Below are 22,237 nucleotides of genomic sequence, written 5' to 3'. Positions count from 1 at the left end.
GAGAGAGAGAGAGAGAGAAAGAGGGATTGGGAGAGAGAGGGAGAGAGAGAGAAAGAGAATTTACTTTGTGACAAATACCAATTTTTGGCATATTACTTTGTAGTTATGGTTGGAAGCTTTTAGTAGTTTTTAGATAGGCAGCTTGATTGGAAGGCGAATGGGCTTTTTAAATGCTTAAGAAACTGGCTGTCACTTTTGTTGAAGAAAGGGACCCAGGAGCACTGAGCTACACCCAAAGGGAATGTTGAAGCAGAGCTGTCTTCCTCTCTCAGGAACTCATCCAGATGGTCCCAGAGGCTCCCTGGGGACATTCTAGGCCTGACAGCTGTGGGACACTTTATGTGCTCACTGGGCATGCTGCCAGCTCCCCAATAGCATGCACAATGGGCTTAGTGGATGTCCTGGAGTCCAAATGACCTGATTATTACAGATTTGATCCAGCAAGCAGTTACAGATTAGAAGTCATTGCTGTAGCAAAGTAGAGGACAGCTTTCAGTGTGACTAAAGGGATAAAATACAGACTAAGTACCACGATGGCCAAAAATAATGATATATATTTGTCTTCTTTCTCAAATGGCTAAAAAGATATATATGAGAGCCAAGCATGGTGTGCATCTGTAATTCCAGTACTTGGGAGGCAGAGACAGGTTCATAGCCAACTTTGTCTCAAACACAAATAAGTAGGTAAGACAACCTCATCTATATTCCCTACCTTCTTTCTATTTTAAGTTAAAATGAGACCATTAGGAAAATTATGATATTATGTTTAGTGAGACAGAATAGCAAATCACACTGACTCCCAAATTTGGGTTCATGGATTTTGTTGATTTTGAGACAGAGCCTCTCCATGTAGCTCCATGTAGCCCGATTGTCTTGGAATTTGCTATATAGACTAACCTGACCTTCAACTCACAGAGATCCTCTTGCCTCTGTCTCTCAAATGCTGGGGTTAAAGGCTTGTGTTATCATGTCTGGCTTGAATAGTTAAAAAAAAAATCACACACCAAAATTCTTGATCTTGGGCTATAGGTTCCCTATGAAAATGTTAAAAGAATGTTTCCTTCATTATTTAAAATGTAGATTAAATTAAATGGCAATTCTAAATTTCTCTGTACATCTGAAAATAATAAATGTTTGAAAAATATTATAGACAAGTAATACAGGTTTGTAAATTCATACTCAACACATTTGTATCTTTACTTACTTGTTTATTTATCCATATACATGTGTGCATTTTAGGATATGTATGTGTGTGGTAGAAGCTAGAGTGAGTATCTTCTTTAGTTGTACTTTATTTCTTGACACAGAGTTCTCACTAAACTTGAAGCTTGCTGATCATAGCCAGATTGCCTGGCCAGCAGGCCCCAGGTGTCCTTTGTCTGCCTTTCTTTCCTCTACCTCAAGAGCTAGGATTAAAGGTATGTGCCAAAATAGTTTGTTTTTGTTTATTTTTTTTTTAATGCTTATCTTGGGAAATTACTGCATAATAGTTTCCTCCTAGATTGAAACAATCCATCCTACAGGGAAGCTCCCTTAGGAAGAAGGTAAACAACTCAAAACAGCTTCAGGAAGTCCCTGAAACTGGCCAGATTCACTAGGCCACACCTTGCCAGACTAAGTGTAAACCCTAGAGTGTCCCTCAGATGAGGAAGCTGATGGAAAGAAGACTTTGAGATGAGCAGAGGTGCTGTGAAAGACCCTCAGAGGAGAAAAGCTGCAGAGATCTCACCAGCTGCCAGAAAGAAGAAACCAGCTGAGCTTCCTGGAGGAAGGGCAGACTTCCTGAAGAACCGGGACAGGACACTCTCCAACCTGTTGAGCTGCCTGCTGGTTACCCTAAGTGTCTCAGATTTTGTGAGCTGTCACCCATGCTGGGGTGGACTTTGGTGATGCAGCTGCCTTTGAGTCATTTCTGCCTCTCTAAGTGACTCCTCACCCCTATTCCTGTAAGTAATCCCAATAAAATCCACTGGTCCACCAAGTTGGATTTTGGTAGCGTTCGAACTTTGGTCTGTCTGGATTTCCTGTCGAGTAAATAGACCTGTATGCGATGTCTCCCCAGGAAAAGTTTGTCACATGACAGAGATCAAATTCAGATCCTTATGCTTGCTGTACAAGCATCTACTGACTGAGTCATCCCCTCAGCCCCATCTTAGGTTTAAACACACAGCCATGTTAGGAAAAGGAGAAAATAAACCAGATACAGGCTGTGTCAGAGCCAGAAAACAACCTCCATGGATCAGAGATAATGGTGCAGAGTTGGGAAGGCGGGCAGAGATCATAGATCCTTTGGTTCTGATTTCAGACTCAGGTACCTGTGGTCAGGAGTTCAGACCTATGGGGTAAAGGGAACTAAGGATGAACCACCATGAAGCACTTTTTAAAGATCCAGAGTGGGGTTCGGGTCTCCTTGATAATGAAAGGAAGTTTGAAAACTCAAACCACAGCCTTCGTTTTTAGTTTGCAATTTGCAAGTCTAGGTAAGTGGGCAACACTGGGAGCTTTGAATTTTTACTGTTATGTTTTACATTTTTTCCCTGCTACATATTTTAATATAAAATTATAGCATATAAATATACATCTATATGCTTCTATAACTAAATTTATATATAACATACAAAGATTTATATGTCATACAAAATTTATATATATCACATGTGTAAACTATAAATATGTAAAGTTATATATTAAATACATATAAATATACTTAGATTTATTAAATATTTTTGTATAAAATATAAAATCATAAAAAAGCCAACAGCCCATTAAAATAACCCTCAACTGCTTTTCACTTTTGCATCTACAGGGACAGGCCATCCATCCATTCATTCATTCATTCATTAAAACTCAGAACTAAAGCATGCCCCTCAGAAGATTGAGAAAACTCCCCTGATTTGACCCAATCACTACTGCTCAAGAGCAGACATCTCACCTGAGTGTCGGAGTGCAGAAAATCCCTGCTCATCCTCCCACTCCCAGCTCGGCTCGCTCTTATTGTGCAGCGAGTGAAAGGCAGGGACTTCGTGGTACCAGTCTAATTCAGCATTACTAAATATGACAGAACACAACAGCAACCTTAGTGAGAGATGTCTTAGAAACCGAGTATAAATGAACCTTGCCATATAGACTCAGACCTTCCTATTTATCTATTTACTTACTTACTTTCACTTTCCAATAACAGTGCTGCGTTAAGAGATTACCATGCAAACTAATTTATTTTGCAAAATGAATTAATTTCCCCCAAATTTTTAATTCTTCAAAACCAAAATAAAATTTTTTTTAAGTTATATGAAACTGTGGTGCACTCTACTTAATAGCATTCAGTCACCTCCCAATCTCTGAAAGCTTGGACTACTGAAAGACAAGAACAAAAGGCATGCACATTCACCTGCTAATGCAGTCTCCCGTGAGTGGGTCGCAGCTCCCTGCACAATCACAAGGTCTGCAGCCATAGTCTCCGAAGCCCCAGTATCCCACCATGCACCTGTCGCAATGTGGCCCTGCCACACCAGGTTTGCAAGGGCAGTCACCATTGCTGGGGTCGCAGAAGGTCACTGAGCTGAAAGGAAGGATCGCCGATCCAACTGGGTGGCAGGAACATGCTACAACAGAGGAAACATGGGCATGATGAGCATCTGTTGGTCACCTGTGTGGAGCTTATGCCTGACAAGTGCCTTTATGTCCTCAAACAGCATGTTTCCGAGATGCATCCTTTAGCCAGCTGGTGTATGCTTGGAGAACGAAAGTTAATTACACAACAGAGAAGCAAGATATAATTAGAAAGCATGTCTGCTGCAAAAAGAAACTTGGAACTTAATTCCAAAGTTGAGAGCATTAACTATAAACACCTTTTGGCTGAGGAGACACGGACAAGCCAGTGAGGAAGGTAGAGAAGGAACATTTAGGGAGAGATGAATTAGCAGATGATGCTCTAGAGCAGTGATCCTCAGCCTTACTAGTGCTGCGGCCCTTTAACACAGTTCCTCATGTTGTGGGGACCCCCTGACCATATAACATTATCTTCATTGCTACTTTATAACTGTAATTTTTCTACCGCTACGAATCGTAATGTGGATATCTGTTTTTTCCGATGGTCTTAGAGGAACTCCGTGAAAGGTTGTTTGGTCCTCAAAGAGCTCAGGACCCACAGGTTGAGAACCACTGTTCTAGTAGTCAATAAGGTTTTGAGGAAGAGGATGATGCCGACTGTCTAAACACAGCTACTGCAGAGAAGATGAAGAAAGAGGATGGACTGTTAGGCTTAATCACATGTAGGCCTTCTTAGGAAAAGTTTCAGTTCAGTGGTACATGGCGGATGTGATTAAAGAGAACTCCAGAGAGAAACCAACCATGAGATCAGATAGCTCTTTTCAAAGCTAAAACTGGCTGGGCATGTGAAACTGAAAGAGGATCTGTGTGCACGTGTGTGCATGTGAACAAAGTGTGCATGTGAACTCTATATGAAATTTGCTTATTTGCCTCATTATGAGTGACAAACCATGACCTCACTTGGGTCCTCCAGCTGATGCTCAATTCTATTTCTTTAATTTTACCTAGATAAAGACAAAATACTCCCCACAGTGGCATCAGCAAAACTTCCCTGGACTTTTCAATTGACTCTTCTCTGTTGGTCTGATGGGTGTATCGACAAACCTGTCTGGAGAGTCTGCCCACCTCAGAATTTCTTCATACTCTTGCTCCCTGCAGGACTCAAATGAGAAATGGTGGAAGAGATCTTGGGTCCCGCTCCTGCCCCCTCAGCTCTCTGATTTGGAGGAAGAAGCTTACCTTTGCAGAATCTTGGCTTCCCCACTATGCTGTCTACGTCTTCTGAAGGTGGAAGTTATTCTAGATGAACCCTCTTCAGCAAGACATGTAACACACAGCCTGCTATTGCCCGGGGCAGACTTTCTGCCAATACTTTTCAACAAAATTTCTAGATCTTACTTTCCCTTTAAAATCTTTAAATATTAGTTATCTTGACATTCAAATTTCCGCTTGATGTTATTGCTCCAACTGTATGACTTTTTAAAAGGATACCCAGCTTCTCATCTCAATTTCCATGCCTGAGACTATGAAAATAAGATAAAGATAACCTCAAGACTCTGTGTGTATTATACATATACATATGCATATACTTATACATGTGGCTGTGAGGAATAAATGGGATCATGAATGCAAAGCCATCACGGTGGAGCTTGACAGTTTATTCTTAGAAGATTAATTGGGCAACAGAAATACTAACAGAAGTAGAGGATCTATGTACAGGAAGTGATGCCAGACACACAGGAATTTTATTTGTATGCTTGTAAGGAAAATAGAAAAGTAGTGGATAAGAGTTCCCATCATTGTGATGTGCTAGAGGTCTATCATAGGAATGCAGCAAAGATGAAGGCAACATAGCCTGAGATAATCCCAAAAGACTCACAAGGCTGTGGTTCTCAGGTGTGTGAGCTGGGTTTAAAAGAGAGAGAGTTTATATGTTGGCAGGTGGGAGAGGTAGGCAGTTGCTCACTGGAACTGCCCTTGTTGGACTTTTTAAGAACAATTAAAAAAATTCAATTGCACATAAATTGTTAAAGCACATAAAATTTACTATACTAATATATTTTAAGGTATACAGTTAACTTGAACTATTCCCATGGATTTAGTGGCTTAAAGAAGTTTTCAATCAGGGTATGGGGATAGTTCAATTCTGACAGACATGTAGACAGTTAGGGAGAGGAACAAGACTTGAAGTGTAGGAAGGAAAGGAAGTGTAGGAATGAAAGAAGAGTTTGGGTAGAGAAGTTGTTTGTGTGTGTGTGTGTGTTTATGGAGGTGGGATTGAGACAGAGTTTCTCCGTGTAGCCTTGGCTGTTCTGGAACTCACTCTGTAGACTAGGGTGGCCTCCAACTCAGAGATCTGCCTGACTCTGCTCCCATAGTGCTGGGATTAAAGGTGTGAGCAACCACCAGCTAGCTTTGTGTGCTTGTTTTTAAAGATAGAGAGTATTTGAGGCTAAAAACCCTGTGTAGGAGAATGAACCATAGAACAGTAACAAAAAGATTTATAAAGACCATCTGGATGAGATAACGTGGTCAAGGGGAAGCACGTGTGGAGGAGGGTCTGAGCTTTCTAGCTTATAAAATGGGGGTGACATTGTTTACGAAGATGAGCAAGAGAAGGCTGGGGTGTATGGAGCCACATGTGGTGGAGGTTGCAAAACAGGGAGAAAAACATGAACTTGGGGTTAGGCATCTATGAGCTTTGATGAGCTTGTGGGATATGCTAAGAAGCTATAAGAGACAGCTGGAAATAATCTGGTGAGGGTGAGGAGAAAAGATGGAGAATCCCAAAAACAGTTTAAAGAGTTTTCAGGCAATGGTAGCTGAAGCCAAGAGAAGACGGTGAGATTTCCCCAAAGGTGTGCAGAGTGAGGGGACAGTCCCAGCCCCTGCGTGGAGGCCAGCCTTCCAATACAGACAGGTAGAAGAACAATAGCTTAGAATGTGTGGAGGCCAGCCTTCCAACGCAGACAGGTAGAAGAGCAATAGCTTAGAATGCGTGGAGGCCAGCCTTCCAACACAGACAGGTAGAAGAGCAATAGCTTAGAATGCGTGGAGGCCAGCCTTCCAACACAGACAGGTAGAAGAGCAATAGCTTAGACTGCCAAGGGCTAGGTAGGGAGGGGGAAAAAAAGAAAGCCAGCCATGGAAAACACAGGCTGAGAAAGTTCCAGGTGATTAACAGCGTCAAATACTGCAGAATGCACACGTCATGTAGGATTGACATTAGGTCCGAACCACTATCAGTCAGGAAGTTCCTGACAGTTTTCTGAGAATAGGAGTTGAAGATATGGTGGCTGGCACAGTCCTCTTTGGTGTTTTAACCAGTAAGCATGAGATCAGTGTTCTCAAATCAACACTCCTGGGCAGTGCTATGACACTGTAGTGTGTGTAACCCCCTTGTCGCACCCTTCCGCATGCCTTCTTTGGTGGAGAGCCATCATGACGGTTGCTCCTTTGTCTGCAAAAGGTATGCATTATCTTCTTAGAGCAAATCTTTTATTCATTCTGTTATTCACTTATTGGAGAAGAATTGAGAGCTGATGATAACAACACTAGTGTTTATAAAGCCTTTGCAGTTCAGAATAGAACAACCATTAGTCAAATATTGCATGCTAGGGCCCTTGTCCACCTCTCCAGTCTTGGCTTTCATTATTCTCCTGCATATATACCCTTTATCCTAATTAAATGCTACCTACCGTTTCTAGGCACACTGCACTCTTTCCTGCTTCTGTGCTGTTGTTCCGAGAGGGCCTAGCCCTCCCTGCACACATAGTTTCCACAGTTCCACACATCACTCTCATCTACCTTAGATGGCATCTCCAGGTTGTGCATTTGAGTGGCGAGTCCCTAAGGCTAGCATGTAGAGATAGATAGAGGACATCCAGGGGAAGTTGGTTCTCTGTTTCTACCGACTCTGAACTCTGACACCAGGCTTGGCAGCGAGCACTTCGAGTACTCTCACCAATGCAGCCAACAGCTGCAGCAGCCCGAAGGCAGAATGTTTGAAACAGAAAAAGAATGATATTCCCGAGAGAAGAGCAAGCTGTATCCTCCCTCCTCAGTCCTCTCCACTTCCCCAGGCTTGGTGCTCAAGGCAGCCATTCATGGCCCCATCTAAGGGGCAAGTCTTTAAGGAGTCAATCCTAATTCACGCAATGGAGGGAGGTAATCAATCCTTTCTTTGAAACTTTTGGTGGCTTCAAGGATAGCATTTCTTCTTATAGCTTTGCTAGCATTTTAATTTTACATTAGAAACAGTGGCATTTTCCATTTTCTTTGTTGGGATCACATCTACCTCCTCCAATGTTTATTTAATTATAAATTTCAGATAATAATAATAATAATAACCTCAGCCGGGCGACAGTGGTGCACGCCTTTAATCCCAGCACTCGGGAAGCAGAGGCAGGTGGATTTCTGAGTTTGAGGCCAGCCTGGTCTACAGAGTGAGCTCCAGGACAGCCAAGGCTACACCGAGAAACCCTATCTCAAAAAAAAAAAAAAAAAAAAAAAAAAAAAAAAAAAAAAAACCAAAAAAAAAAAAAACCTCATTAAATCGAATTAAAATGCAATGACAAACACACTTAGCAAATGGGAAAAGAGACAGCTGTGTATTTGCACAAGGCAGTAGTCATCTATCCATTCCTTTAGTCAATGAACATTTAATGAACAGCTACTGTGTGCTGAGCAAATACTAAGTAGAAGCTAGGGATCTAAGTTGAGCTAGATAAGTTCTGCCCTTTGAAGAGACTCACAGTTTATGAGAATAATCATTCCAAAGCTGGTGAGATGGCCCAGGGGGTAAATGTCAACATGCAAACCTCATGACATGAGTTTGATTCCTAGAAACATGGTGTGACAAGAAAACCAACTTTGAACATTTGTCCTCTGACTTCCCTCATATGCACCATGGTGCTCTCATACATGTACATATACATACTCAGTCACACACACACATACATGCCACCATATATATATATATATATATATATATATATATATATATATATACATACACACACACCACCATATATATATATGTATATATATATACACACACACACATACACACACACCACTACCACCATACACACACACACACACACACACACACACACACACCACCATATACACATGGAGGATGTATAATGAGGATGTATAATGAGGATGTATAATGAGGATGACTTAGCTGAGACTCCTAACAGTGAGGATATGGAGCTTGAAGTGACCACCTCCTGAAGCCAGGTGGGACTTCCAATGGAGGGAGGGGGACATCAACCTACCCATAAAACCTTCAACCCAAAATCCTTCCTACCTACAAGATGTGCAGGGATAAAGATGGAGCAGAGACTGAGGGAACAGCTAACAAATGACTGGCCCAACTTGAGACCCATGCCATATGAGAGAGCCAATTCCTGACACTATTAATGACACTCTGCTATGCTTGCAGACAGAAGCTTAGCATAACTGTCTTCTGAAAGGCTTCATCCAGCAGGGGATGGAAACAGATGCAGAGACCCACAGCCAAACATCAGGTGGAGCTTGGGGAGTCTTGTGGAAAGGTGAAGGATAGGACTGAGAGAACCCCGGGTGGGGCGGGGGTTAAGGACACCACAAGAAGACCTACAGAGTCAAGTAATCTGGGCCCCTGGGGGTTCACAGAGACTGAACCACCAACCAAAGAACCCACAGGGGCTGGACCTAGGCCTCCTACACATTTGCCTGGTTGGACCTCAGTGGAAAAGGATGAGCTTCATACTGCTGAGACTTGATGTCTCAGGGCAGGGTGGTACCCAAGAGGGGCTTCTTCTTCTTCACAGAGAGGGGGAGGGGTTAGTTGGGGGGGAGGGACTTGTGAGGGTGGGACTGGGAAGAGAGGAGGGAAGAGGCTGCTATAGGGATGTAGAGTGAATAAATAATAAATTAATGAAAAAATGAAAATAATGACTATTCCAACATAAAGGGACTTATGCAGAACAGAAAAGATTTTAATCTTTAAAACACTGAGTTTCAGGCTGGAGAGATGGCTCAGTGGTTAAGAGCACTGACTACAATTTCAAAGTTCCTGAGTTCAATTCCCAGCAACCACATAGGGGCTCACAACCATCTGTAATGGGATCCAATGCCCTCTTCTGATGTGTCTAAAGATAGCTACAGTGTACTCATATAAATAATAAATAAATCTTAAAAAAAAAACACTGAGTTTCTTGTGATGATTATGTCATTTAAGCTGAATGCAGTTATGAATTGCTATGTCTTTATTCAGCTTCCTAATTTTTCCAAGGCTTTGATTGAGTATGAGGATCTTCCGGAATCCTCTCTAAGATATCAAATCACTATTGATTTACCATTTGTTCTTAGAGATACTTGCTCTTTATTACTGGGTTGTATACATATATAAAGTATGTATGTGTGGGGATGATGTGTCTGCACATATGATGGATGTAATGTTATGATGTTTAGATGTGCGCCTGCCATGCAACATGTGTAGATGTCAGAGGACAACTTTGTATGGCCAGCTCTTTCCTTCCCTCTGTATGTGGATCAAATAGAGGTTGAAGGGTTAGCCTGGCAAGAGCCTTTTCCTGGTGAACGATCTTGCTGGGCACCTGGTTTTATTACTTGTTTTTAACTAACCAATATAGAAAGTATACATGCTATGGAACATGAATACAACGAGAAAACATGTAGGAAACAGCACAGACATGACACTAAATAAAACCATACATGAAAGCATAAAACTAGATGATTAAACTGACAGTTGCTGTGTCACTTACTTAAATCATTTCGATTCTTAACAGTGGCCACAGGAGATTGAGACCGAAAGCAGATGCTGTAGGTCCCCACCCATGGGACCCCTCTCACAGCCTTTTCATTAATGGGAAAAGGAAAAAAATAAAATAAAATAAAATTCTGTCTAGGAGTTGACCTCTTGGTAGGACCTTATGTTTTAAAACTGATACACAAGTCAGGAATGGCCAGAGAAGAATGTGATTCTATCACATGTGCTAATGGATTCCTGTCAATGTGACTTTTTGCATAATAACAAAACAAAAATACCAGTGAGAAACTATGCAGAACTAGCTGCAGGCAGAAGGCCCCCAGCATCCTCCACTGCGTGCCTTCTCAGACTGCAAAGGTTTGGGGGTGGAAGAAGGAGAGCTTGCCTTGCATACTTGGCTCCTGAAGTTTGACGGCTGTCAGTATCTGACACACAGAATCTGCATTTCTTTTTCTCTTCCAGAATGCAAACTTTTTTTCATTATTATTGGTGTTTAGGAAGATTGGTGGGCTGAGAAAAGCCTGTCTGTAGATTATAGTTCAGTTCTGAGTTCCTAGCATATATTTTATACTGATTATTCTTTTTTTTTCCTTTTGTTTTTTTCAGGACTGGATTTCTCTGTGTCTGTCTGTCTTGAAACTCACTCTAGACTAGGCTGTCTTTGAACTCATAGAGATCCTCCTGTCTCTGCCTTCAGAGTGTTGGGATTAATGCAGCGCGACATCATCAGCCAGCTGATGGTTCTTTTTAAACTCAACTCAAGCATTTACTCTTCCAAGATGCAAGGCATTTTTATTTTATTTTATTTTTACATTTTTGTTACTATACATTCATAGTGTGTGTTGCTGGACTGCATAAGCATATTATCACACAAGTACAGAATGTGCTTGGAGCACGTTGTCCCTCCAGAACCCTCTCTACACTGCTCCCCCTTTTCTAATCCCCCCCATTAATTCTTTATTTCTCTGGGAAGTTTCACATCTACTTTAATGTCATATGCATATATACCTTTATTTTGTGTCCAAATAAGATGTAGAAACCACAAATGAGAGAAAAGAAGTGCTAGATTTATCTTTCTGAGACTGTCAAAGTTTTGACAGAACAGTGCAAGTCGTTGACTTCTGCTTGTCGTTAGACATGAACCTCAATAGTGAAGGTTACATAATATTTTCTAATTATTATTATCACTCTGTGTTGTGTGGGTGCGTACAACTTCCTGGAGTTGTATTTTCCTCCTACCTTTAAATGGGTTCCAGGAATTTAATTTAGGCCATTGGGGTTGGCAGCAGGGACCTTTACCAGCTAAGGCAGTACACTGAGCCATATATATGCTCTTATAATGCAAATGATTTATTTTTAGTAGTGCATTATTGAGTGGGGTGTGCTCTACTGGAAGAAAATATAAAGTAATAGTACAAATTTTTAAGCAGAAGATGCCACAAAACAGGTTCCTTTTGAAGGCTGATTTTTTTTTTTTTTTTCCAGAGCTGAGGATAGAACCCAGGGCCTTGTGCTTGCTAGGTAAGTACTCTACCACTGAGCTAAACCCCCAACCCCCATTCAAGCAATACATTTTAATCACTGTTAAGTGAGATACAAATTCTGTCTATAGTGTATGTCTGTAGGAATAGATCTATAATGGGCATTGCCTCTTTAAAATGTTTCCAGGAAAGAGATAGGACATGCAGCTTTTCTGTAGAATTTGCTAACAGGAAGCACAACTGTTCATGAAATAGTGGACTGAAATATTTTCAAAGAACTTTGTGCATCCAAAGTTAAACATTTATTTCGGCTACAGGAGCTGCTAATAAACACAGCTATTTGAGAATTTGTCTATAAGATCTCTTAGAAAAATGAAAAAACAAAACAGGAAATATAATAAAGTTGATAAGGGACAAACTCCCAGAGTCAGATTGGATGAGTTCAAGTCCTTGTTATGAGGCTTTTTCCTTATAAGCCTTCAAAAAATCCATTTTCTTAAGTCTTAAAATTCTCACTAATCAGTGAGATGAACAATACTTACATCACAGGGCAGCTTGAAGGTACATAAAATATTGTATGCTCTTAGCAATGTATTAGAAATTTGTGGTGCCAAGTAATCAATAAATAACTGATATTATCTTCTGGATAATGTATATTTTAAGATGCTTGACATCCATCTACCAATCCATTTCCCTGCCTGCTACCCATCTATTATCCATCCATCCATTTGTCCATCCATCCATCTGTCCATCTATCTATCCACCTGTCCACCTACCTGCTTAGTCACTATCATCATCCATCCATCCATCCACCCACCCACACACCCATCCATACATCCATCTATCCATCCATTCATCTTTCCATCTATCTATCTCTCTACTTACCCACCTATCCACCCACACATCCATCCACTCATCCATCTATTGACTCACACTTTCCACAGGGAGTTCTGGAACTTTCACATTAATATGAACTGCTAGGAGCCAGAGATATGAGGGAAAATAATAAGAATTACATCTCTTGAGTGATGGAAAGAAATGGCCAAAGGCAGTGAGTGTTATGGTCCAGTTAGTCCATAGTGTATGAGAGTACAGAGGGAAAACCAGTAACAACCTTATGACACATGTTGATATATTTTTTAAGGGGATTAAACAATCCAACTGGCTTTCGAGCTCACCTCTTTACCTTGCCCTTGGGAGGAATGTGGTGGCAACATTGTAGCATACCTTTCTTTATTACCCGGTATATTAGAATTAAGTTCCTCTTTGGTTACACGGTCCTTGGCTTGGATAAAAACACCAACCTATCACTCATGTAGTAAATCAGAGAATGAGGAAAAAGTAGGGTGTGATTTATGGTCCCGCTGCTTATAGAGAGTGAACCTGTGGTGAAATGCAGGGCAGGAGTCAAAGCTGCTCAGCTGCATGAATTTAAGAATAAAAATGCCAGCCAGTAACAATAGCCAGGAACCCTATGGTCACCTATTTTTTGGATGGATGGATAGATAGTTAAGGCGTTGTTGGTGGTGGTTGTTGTTGGTCGTGGTGTCCAAGGTTACCAAGGATGCCTTTTCGCCCCTATTCTCACCTTCAGCGGAACTGCAGCCCATTTGGGAGTCTCGCACTCTGAGACTGATGCATGAGGCCAAGCTCGCCATAGAAAGGGACTCGGGGCTCTCTAGCATTACCTGGTAGTTCCCTAACTTTTTGCTGTTCTTCTGGCAAAAGATACACGGAGAGCAAAATACCCTGAACGTACTTGTTCCTGATTTAGCGTTTCTAAAAACAGCACTCAAAAGTTCAAGGCCCTCAGCTGGGAAAGAAGTGGCAGCTTGGGGACCTTTCACAGCAGCCCTGTGACCACGCCCTCCTGAGTGCAGCGCCTCCCAGGCTCCCAGCATTGTTTTCTCCTGGAAAGGCCAAGGCCCTACCCAACTTCTGATGGGGATTTTTTTTTTTTTTTTTTTTAAATAGCAAAGACATTTCAGGAGCTGGCAGCTGCCTGCTGAGGCTCTTAGACGGAGTGGGGACTTAAGGGAGATGATTTTGGGACTCAGTTCCAAGCAGAGAGGAGATAGTGTAAGCTGTTACTAATGTATTAAGTGTGAAGTTAAATAGTAGATGAAAGGCAACTCCTATCTTTCTGAGGGCCGCTGTTTACTCCTTCCATTCTACGGGCCGGCCATCTCTTTGATAGTAGCCCAACACCTACAAAAACAACCAGTTTTGCTAGCGTATGAACAGCTATGAAACTAAAAAATAAGGTAAATGAATCACCGTGTGAAAGGCAAGATAGCAGCTTAGGAACATGATCCGTGAAACGATAAATACATTTCATTCAGCTGACAGCCACCTATGACATTCAGTATACACGGCAGACATGCTGTTTTCAAACCAAGTCACACTGGAATAAGCTTAGTAAGTAATCCAAATTAACATTTTCTTTTAATTTACTGAAATTTACTCTCTCGTGAGTTAGCTATCCCACGCAGCATGGGAAAATCCATGATAGTTAGGATATGCTTTTATTCAATGTCTTAGACATTATATGGAAGGTAATTTAGTATATTTCCTATTTGCCTTTGGTAAAATTTTAAATGTACAAGGTAAATAAATGCTGACATCATGGCCTTTATTTTTAATCCATGACGGTGGCTGATGCTCAGACCTCCTATTTGGTTTTGTGTGTGTGTGTGTGTGTGTGTGTGTGTGTGTGTGTGTGTGATTTTTTCCTGTTTACCAATTGTAACAGTGCCAGTTTCTATTTATTCCTGGAGATATCTAAGAGATCTTACATTGGTTTAAAAAAAAAAAAAGAAAGAAAACAACTCTATCATCCCAGTTTGTGACTTTTTAAACCAGAGAAATTACTTCTGAATATACAGATGCATTCAATTGACTAGAAAACTTCCAAATATGATTTTATGCACTTTGCTTGACTCTGAAGAATTTGGCTCTGCCATACACCACACTTATTATTATTATTATTGTCTGCATCATGCTTTGAAAAGGAATCGACCTGTTCACCCCCCCGTATTTGCAGTCCACTCACCAGCCAGCCAGTCACCCTAACAGGAGTGGGGCCATCTCTAACGAACCCCTTTCCTTCAGAGAAAAGCCCTATTTCCTACTGACACCATGTGCCTTAGAGCCTTACTCTGAATGGATATGATGAGTCTGGCCTATAATCTGCCATGGCATTTGTTTCCCATTCTAACACTTCTACAGCTTTTAATTATATAGTCACATGGTGAGATTTTTCTATTAGGGTAGAGGCTCCATTTTGTTGTTTATGGAATGACCAGAATAGGCTTGGCACATGGCATGTATTGTCTTTCTTTCTTCCTTTCTTTCTTTCTTTCTTTCTTTCTTTCTTTCTTTCTTTCTTTCCTTCTTTCCTTCTTTCCTTCTTCCTTCCTTCCTTTCTTTCTTTTTTAAATTCTTGTTTTTGAGGTTATTTTTATTTGTGATTTGTGTGTGTGTGTGTCCCCACAGGGGCCAGAAGAAGATATCAGATCTCCTGGAGCTCGAGTTCCAAGTGCTTATGAGCAGCCATGTTGGTAGTAGAAAGCAAACTTCGCTTCCCTGGAAGAGTTCCAGTGGTCTTAATTGGTGAGCCATCTCTCCAGCTCCTTGATTGGATTTTTGAAATGAATGGTTGTACTGGCTGGTTTTGTGTGTCAATTTGACACAAGCTGGAGTTATCACAGAGAAAGGAGCCTCCCTTGAGGAAATGCCTCCATGAGATCCAGATGTAAGGCATTTTTCTCAATTAGTGATCAATGAAGGAGGGTCCAGCCCATTGTGGGTGGTGCCATCCCTGGGCAAGCCAGGGGAAGCAAGGCAATCAACAACACCCCTCCATGGCCTCTGCCTTAGCTCCTGCCTCCAGGTTCCAGCCCTGTCTGAGTTCCAGTCCTGACCTCCTTGGGTGATGGCAATGTGGAAGTGTAAGCTGAATAAACCCTTTCCTCTCCACCTTGCTTCTGAGTCATGGTGTTTCACTGCAGCAGTAGAAACCCTGACTAGGACAATGGTGTTATCTAGTATTTCTTAGTGACTGGTAGTTTTTAGTAGTCTCTCACCGCCTCATGGTCATCTCTACAGTTCTACAGTACAGTGTGAGGCTTAGAAGGTAAGAATGACATCCATTAAAGCCTAGGTCTGTAGCTAACCTACTTTGGCAATTCAGCCTTTGTTGAATGAATGAATGAATGAATGAATGAACCTCTCTGTAAGCATGGAATGATTTTCTGTTTTGGTAAAGTCCCTCAAAGGACCACACAACTTCTTTTATAGGTTTTAATAGTTAATTAGCACCATTGCATGGAACACAGAGATCCTAGAAACGGAGGATAAAGCAAAGGAGACCCACAAGAAGCCCACAGAAAACTTACATGGTCAAAGCACAGTCCATTATGTTGAGTCACGTGGGCACAGCTATTTCTTACATTTAATGCTTCACTTAGTTCAGTCCTGTTAGTTATTATTTGTGATAAAAAAAAATATTACAACTCTGCAGGAGACATTCTCCACTCCAAATAATGCCTTCCCTGGAAGTAATTTTTCCCACATTCATCAATCTGAAATTCCTTTTCTTGCATGTAATTATCTCTAATTATTCCTCTTTGTTGTAGGGCAATAACTTGTCTTAATATCGCCACTCTGCATTCCTCTACTCTTTTTGGGTATCTATAGAAACTTTTGGTCTCCTCTCTGGGAAGTTTCCTGGTTATTCTGAATACATTTCCTCTCAGTCACATTTACACAGGCTCATTCCTGCCTCTCCTCCCCTGTTTGTTTCTAATGGCCTGTCTGGAACTCTTGCTAGTTCTGTATTTTTTTTTTATAGTAAGATCCTTAGGGCAGTGGTTTTCAACCTGTGAGTCTCGACTTCTTTGGGGGACGAATGACCCTTTCACAGGGGTCACATACCAGACAGCCTGCATATCAGATATTTATATTATGCTTTATAACAGTAGCAAAATTACAGTTATGGAGTAGCAAGGAAAATAATGTTATGGTTGGGGGTCAGCACAGCATGAGGAACTGGATTCGAGGGTCATAGCATCAGGAAGGCTGAGAAGCACTGACTTAGGAGGATGGCAGTTCTTTAGATTCAAATTTTACCTGGCTGTTTATAGGGAAGCAGAGCACTATGCAACACCAAATGCTAGACTTCGAAAAGAAAAAAAAAAAGATCCTTTACAATGACACTTGTCTCTAAAAAATATAGAGAGGATTATATATAGAATTCTATACTTATATATAATTATGTATAACTAAGCATAGAATTCTCTCTCTATTATATAATGAATATATACATTTATAACTATATATAATGATATAGTTATATATTTGTTTTAACAATATACATTGTTATATGTATTTAATAACTATAACTGTAACTATATAATTTGTTTTCAAATAGCTCATGGTGTAGAGTAGAATTCCTTAGAATTTTGTAGTTCATTGATTGCATCTAGGTCTTTGAGTCAGACAAACCTGGGTCCAAAACCCAGGATTGCCACTGACCAACTGTATGAATCTAGATAAATGTGTGATCAGGCTAAGCCCGGTGTCCTGATCTGTAAAGTGGAGCTGGCAGTACTTAGCTTAGGATTGCTATGTAAGGAGCCTTGGCTATTGCCCAGCACAGTGCCTACCCACGGCAGTCATTTAACATTATCCCATTTCCTCCCTTCTAATTTTGTCTAGTTTTTCTGAAGATTTTGATATACTTACTTGCTTACTTAATATTTATCACCTTCATCAAATGTAAAATGGTATCTGATTTATTTATTCAATGAACTTTACTTTCTCTTTGAGAGACACTGGAGAGTTTATTAACACTTATTACTTTCCAAGTTGATTGTGTGTATGTGTGTGCATGTGTGTGAGCATATGCATGTGTATGTATGTGCATGCATGTGAATATATATGTGAGTAGGTTCATATATTCATGTGAATGTGTGTGTATGTGTGTAAGTGGTTGTGTGTACTCTGGGAATTGAACTCCTAGGCAAATACTCTACTACTGACCTATATCTTCAGCTTTTTTATTTTATTTCATTTTATTTTTTGAGACAAGCTCTTCCCATGCAGCCCAGACTGGCTTTGAACTCAAGATCTTCCTGTTTCTGCCTCTCAGTACTGGAATTAAGGTGTGAGCCACACACCCAGTCTTTACTGACTTTTATTCATCAGCTTGTAATGGTTCTTATAGGAAGAGTAAAAATGTTAATACGTTACTTAATCTTTTAAAAGAACTACCATAGTATCGTTATTATATGATGCTTTATTGATTTTTTTTTCCTAATTCTTTCATTTTTCTTACCCCTCTGGTTTTACTTCTTGGATTAAAAATAAAAAGTTGCCATGCTGCTGGTTCTATTTAAAGTTTGCTTTTCAAAAACAGTTACTTCATTTTGATTCTACATTGGAATCATCTGCACTTGCTTCCAGAATAAAACAGAGAGACGCCTGTGTTGTTCCTATGCCATAAAATGAACTTATAAGGCTTTGCCAAATTGTACTTGGAAAGGAAGAACCCACCAGGATTTACTGTCCCAAGAGACTTTTCTGGCACCTGAAAAGTAGTGCCCTGGACATAGGCTCCAGAGTTCAAAACTGAAGGTGCCTCGGGTCCCTAATTGTGTGTTATGGTAAGGCATTCTGGATTTCATTAATGTAAAGTTTTTACCTGTAAGCAAATAGACAGGAGAGACTCAGTGTACAAGAGCAGGAAATGAAATAGTTGATAGGGATCCAAGTGAAGAGAAATATGTAGGCTTTATCAGGTGAACAGGCCATGTGAGTAGACTCTGAAGGACTGAAAATGGCCACCCACCCAAGGCACATGCATTTCTTCTGTGCACTGAGTTCTTTTGGCCTAAGCCAGGAAGGGTAAGCTATGTGGATGACGGACTCTCTGGTGTAGGTAACTGTAACTAAGGAGCCAGGCAGGATCTTAGAAAACACTTGGTTTAGGGGTAGGAGCAGAGAGAACATAGTTATTTTTACTCCCTTGCTCCTAAAAGGCAATTGGCTGCATTTATTCTGGCCCCTCGGGATGAAGGAAGGGTATGCCAACTGTCCCAGAGGTTGCTACGTTGGTATTCTACGTTGTTTTCTGGCTGTTGCTTTGCTTTCCATATTGAGAAAGACTACGCCATGGTCAGAAGTGTGTTTCTTGACATTTAAAAAAAAAGTTATTATAAAGGAACTAACGGGGTGTGTCCTAAGAAGAGCTAACTTCGTTCTGCAAGGCATGTGGTCAAACATCTGTTTTAAACATGCTCTACGAAAGTGAGGAAAATTTGTACAGAAGCATCACAGGATGGCTGTCAATAGTCCATGCCCAGTCAAATTCCCACCCACATAACACTCAATAAATCCTTTAGTGTTGAAAAGATGGGGTCAGGGAAGGAGAAACTTTGGGAGGAACTGGATTCGAGAATTATTTCAGTGCCAGCACAATAATGTACCCACAGTAGTTCAATGTTGTACTGTTCCAAAATAAGTCAATATAGAACAAAAGGAAATGCCAGTGTGGTGGTAAGCTAGGTTTATCATAAACACACACACACACACACACACACACACACACACACACACACACACACACATCTATATCCTATGAATAAGAGGTTTGGTGATTATTATTCTGAAACGGTTACACAGAAAACAGACATCTTGGAACTTCTTTCACAGATTCTCTTGGACAAAAACAGGTCCTATGCTAATCATCTTTCTTTGGAGAAGAAAACTGATGTGGATGCTCACCAGAGTTTATGTCTATCAGTGAGTCCTGACTAGCTAGAGTTTCAGCTTTTCTGCAGGAGCTACAGCTAACTCAGTGAAGAGATTACGTTACAGGTAATTGTTAGCCCAGACTCTTTCGTCCCAGGGTCGCAGTAAAGGCCGCTGGCCCAGAGCTAGGTCTGACGTAAGCAGTGGTCCTCGGAGCTCAGCAGGGAGCCAGCAAGGTTAGATCAGAATCACCCATGATACTATACAGAAGTATCCGTTTCCTGACCACCTCCCTATTGGGATATCAGAGTTAGGAGATCAGCAAGAACTCCCAAGAGATTCTGATCCACAACCAGGCTCTGACCACAGAGAGTGCCTTGTGGTTGGTGATGGTGTCTAGACTGTGTGCAAAGGATGGAAACATCTCACTTATTGTCTATTTGACTTCCTAATGAAAAACATTGGAGCTGTAGATGTAGCTCAGTGGCAGTGTGCTTGCCGAGCATGTGAGTCTCTGAGCTCCGTCTTCAGCATCTCCCATCCTTCAGTCTGGTAGCTTGAAACTGGCTAAAGTGGAAATATTAAAACCGTAGACATTGCCAAATGCTACCAATCAGGACTCTTCCTCTATCCCACTTAAAGAGTACACCACTGGGTGCTCATGACATGGCTTATTCTCCCATTTTCAATATACCTGTCATAGCCAAACCAACAGGGGTTACAGTCACATAGGAGACCAGAGATTTCAAAGAGGCCTCTTTGAAAGGGAATATGCTCCTTTGAAAGTACAGTATTGCTCTGAGTAGCTCAGTCCATAGAGGAGGGAGAACTTTCCCTTCTTCTCTCTCCTTAGAAACCACTTGGTTTGAGCCTGTTTCTGTTCTTAGCCTTAAATCCAGCTAGGAGACTCACATTTTCCCTTGTGTTTATAGACCTTAAATGCACTGTCCTTGAAAAACACTTCTTCTCCTTACTTGTGTAAATAAATTCAGTTTCAATGATCTCCACTTGTCTTAAATAAACAAACAACATCTTAGGAATCCCCAGAAGTGATTTCTTGGCCTGGAAAAGTGTGGTGGACAGTCAGGTCCCACAGTAGACTCTGGTTAAGGCTAAACTAAAGAGGAAGTGAAAACAGATGATTTAATTGCTCGCAGGAATTAATATATTGACCGTCAGATTCTGTGCAGGGCCATGTTTATTCAGGTTTGATGGGTCTGTGACATCAACTAAAGTGTGCAAGCAATGCCCCATTGCATTTAGCACACCAGGAGAGTGAGAGGCACAAAACCAGCTAGAACCTTAATGGGACCAACAAGTCTTTGGTTATTGGGCAGGAAGCTAGCCGACCTGAGAACTGACTTCCAAGATGAAATGCCATTCTATTTGCAATGTATGGGAGCTGCTATAAGCAGCATGTGGCTTCATTTCTTAGATAATTCATCCAAGGCCAAGGGCCCTCACTGAACTGGAAAGCAGGACAATAGTTTCAGAGGGGGAAAAACTGAAGTTCATGAAGGAATACCGCAGTGGATTTCCTAAGCAAGTCTTTCTCAGACTTTGCTCAGTCTTTCCCCACCTCTGCCGGAGGCACGCAGCACATCTTTCCTCCCACAGCCCAGAAATTACAGTAGTGCTTATACGAAAGCACTTTTGAGAAATGCTCATGAGCTGGTTCACCCTCCGTCCTTTGGAGAGTGAACAGAGAGTCCTGTGCATTCACTGGGTGTCAGCCAGGGCTCCCACATCACTGCCACCTGGTGTACTGATGTGACCTGTTACTGTAAATTCTCTCCATCAAGTAGCTAAGGCCTTTCCAGGAAGACTCTGGCATCTTATAGACCTGGAGAGTACCATAGTGCTGAGCAGAATGGACAATAAATGTTTTCAAGCAAAGTCTTGTATACGTAGCCACTATACAAAGAGTAGTATTGAGCAGCACCAAGTTAAGTGCTGAGGAACCTCGAGGTCAAGAAAACTTCAGTGAACTCACATCCTAAATTGAAAGCCATAGGGAAGTATCCCCTCTACTAATATTTCATGGAATTAGCGTTCTACTGAGGCTCAAACACATGAATCTAGATTTCTGTTTTTTTCTCTCAGTAAATTTCTTAAAATGTATTTAAAGATTCTAAGTTTACATGCAGACAAAGATAGATAAAATCTTCCATTTTATTTGGATGTTGGTTTAAGTAAATAGTCTTGCTAGCTCATTTAAGCAAATTAGCTCTCGGGAGTCCTCGACCACTTTTAACCTTCATTGGAAAGTATCTTGCCGTCCGTCCTCTAAATTTCTAAGTCAGAACAATCAGATAAGGAATTGTTAAAGTGAATTTTTGACTTTGGGTTGGGATCTGGGGTTCTGCATTTCTAAGTAGCAACCAGATGATGCCAATGAGATTAGGTCTCTGGACCACACACTGAGGGCAGGTTGTTGTTCTGCCTTGGTAAACTCAGAACAAATATAACAAAATTGTTATTCTGACTAAAGCCATGTTGGTAAAGCCACACAAGGGAATAGTCTGGATTTTTTTTTCCTTTTAGTCAATCTGTTTTCTTTCTTCCTTTCTTTCCTTCCTTCTTTCCCCCCTCTCTCTCCCTCTTTCTCCTCTCTCTTAAAGATTTATTTATTTTATGTATATGAGTACACTGTCTCTGTCTTCAGAGATTCAGA

General features: G+C 41.0%; 1 protein-coding gene across 1 annotated transcript in view; it reads right to left on the bottom strand.

Annotated features, from left to right (window-relative positions):
* The window catches only part of Ntn4 (netrin 4), a 114,288-nt gene that overhangs the window by 10,812 nt on the left and 81,239 nt on the right, over positions 1–22,237 (bottom strand). Inside the window, exons 6-7 of the mRNA XM_031349127.1 lie at positions 3,389–3,602; positions 2,933–3,048 (exon numbers count right to left, since the gene is read on the bottom strand). Of these exons, the coding sequence (XP_031204987.1) occupies positions 2,933–3,048; positions 3,389–3,602 (330 nt within the window). The remainder of the gene's footprint in view (positions 1–2,932; positions 3,049–3,388; positions 3,603–22,237) is intronic.

Source organism: Mastomys coucha, unplaced genomic scaffold, assembly GCF_008632895.1.
Source record: "Mastomys coucha isolate ucsf_1 unplaced genomic scaffold, UCSF_Mcou_1 pScaffold4, whole genome shotgun sequence".
Lineage (NCBI taxonomy): Eukaryota > Metazoa > Chordata > Mammalia > Rodentia > Muridae > Mastomys > Mastomys coucha.
This window is presented reverse-complemented; position numbering and strand designations above follow the sequence as displayed.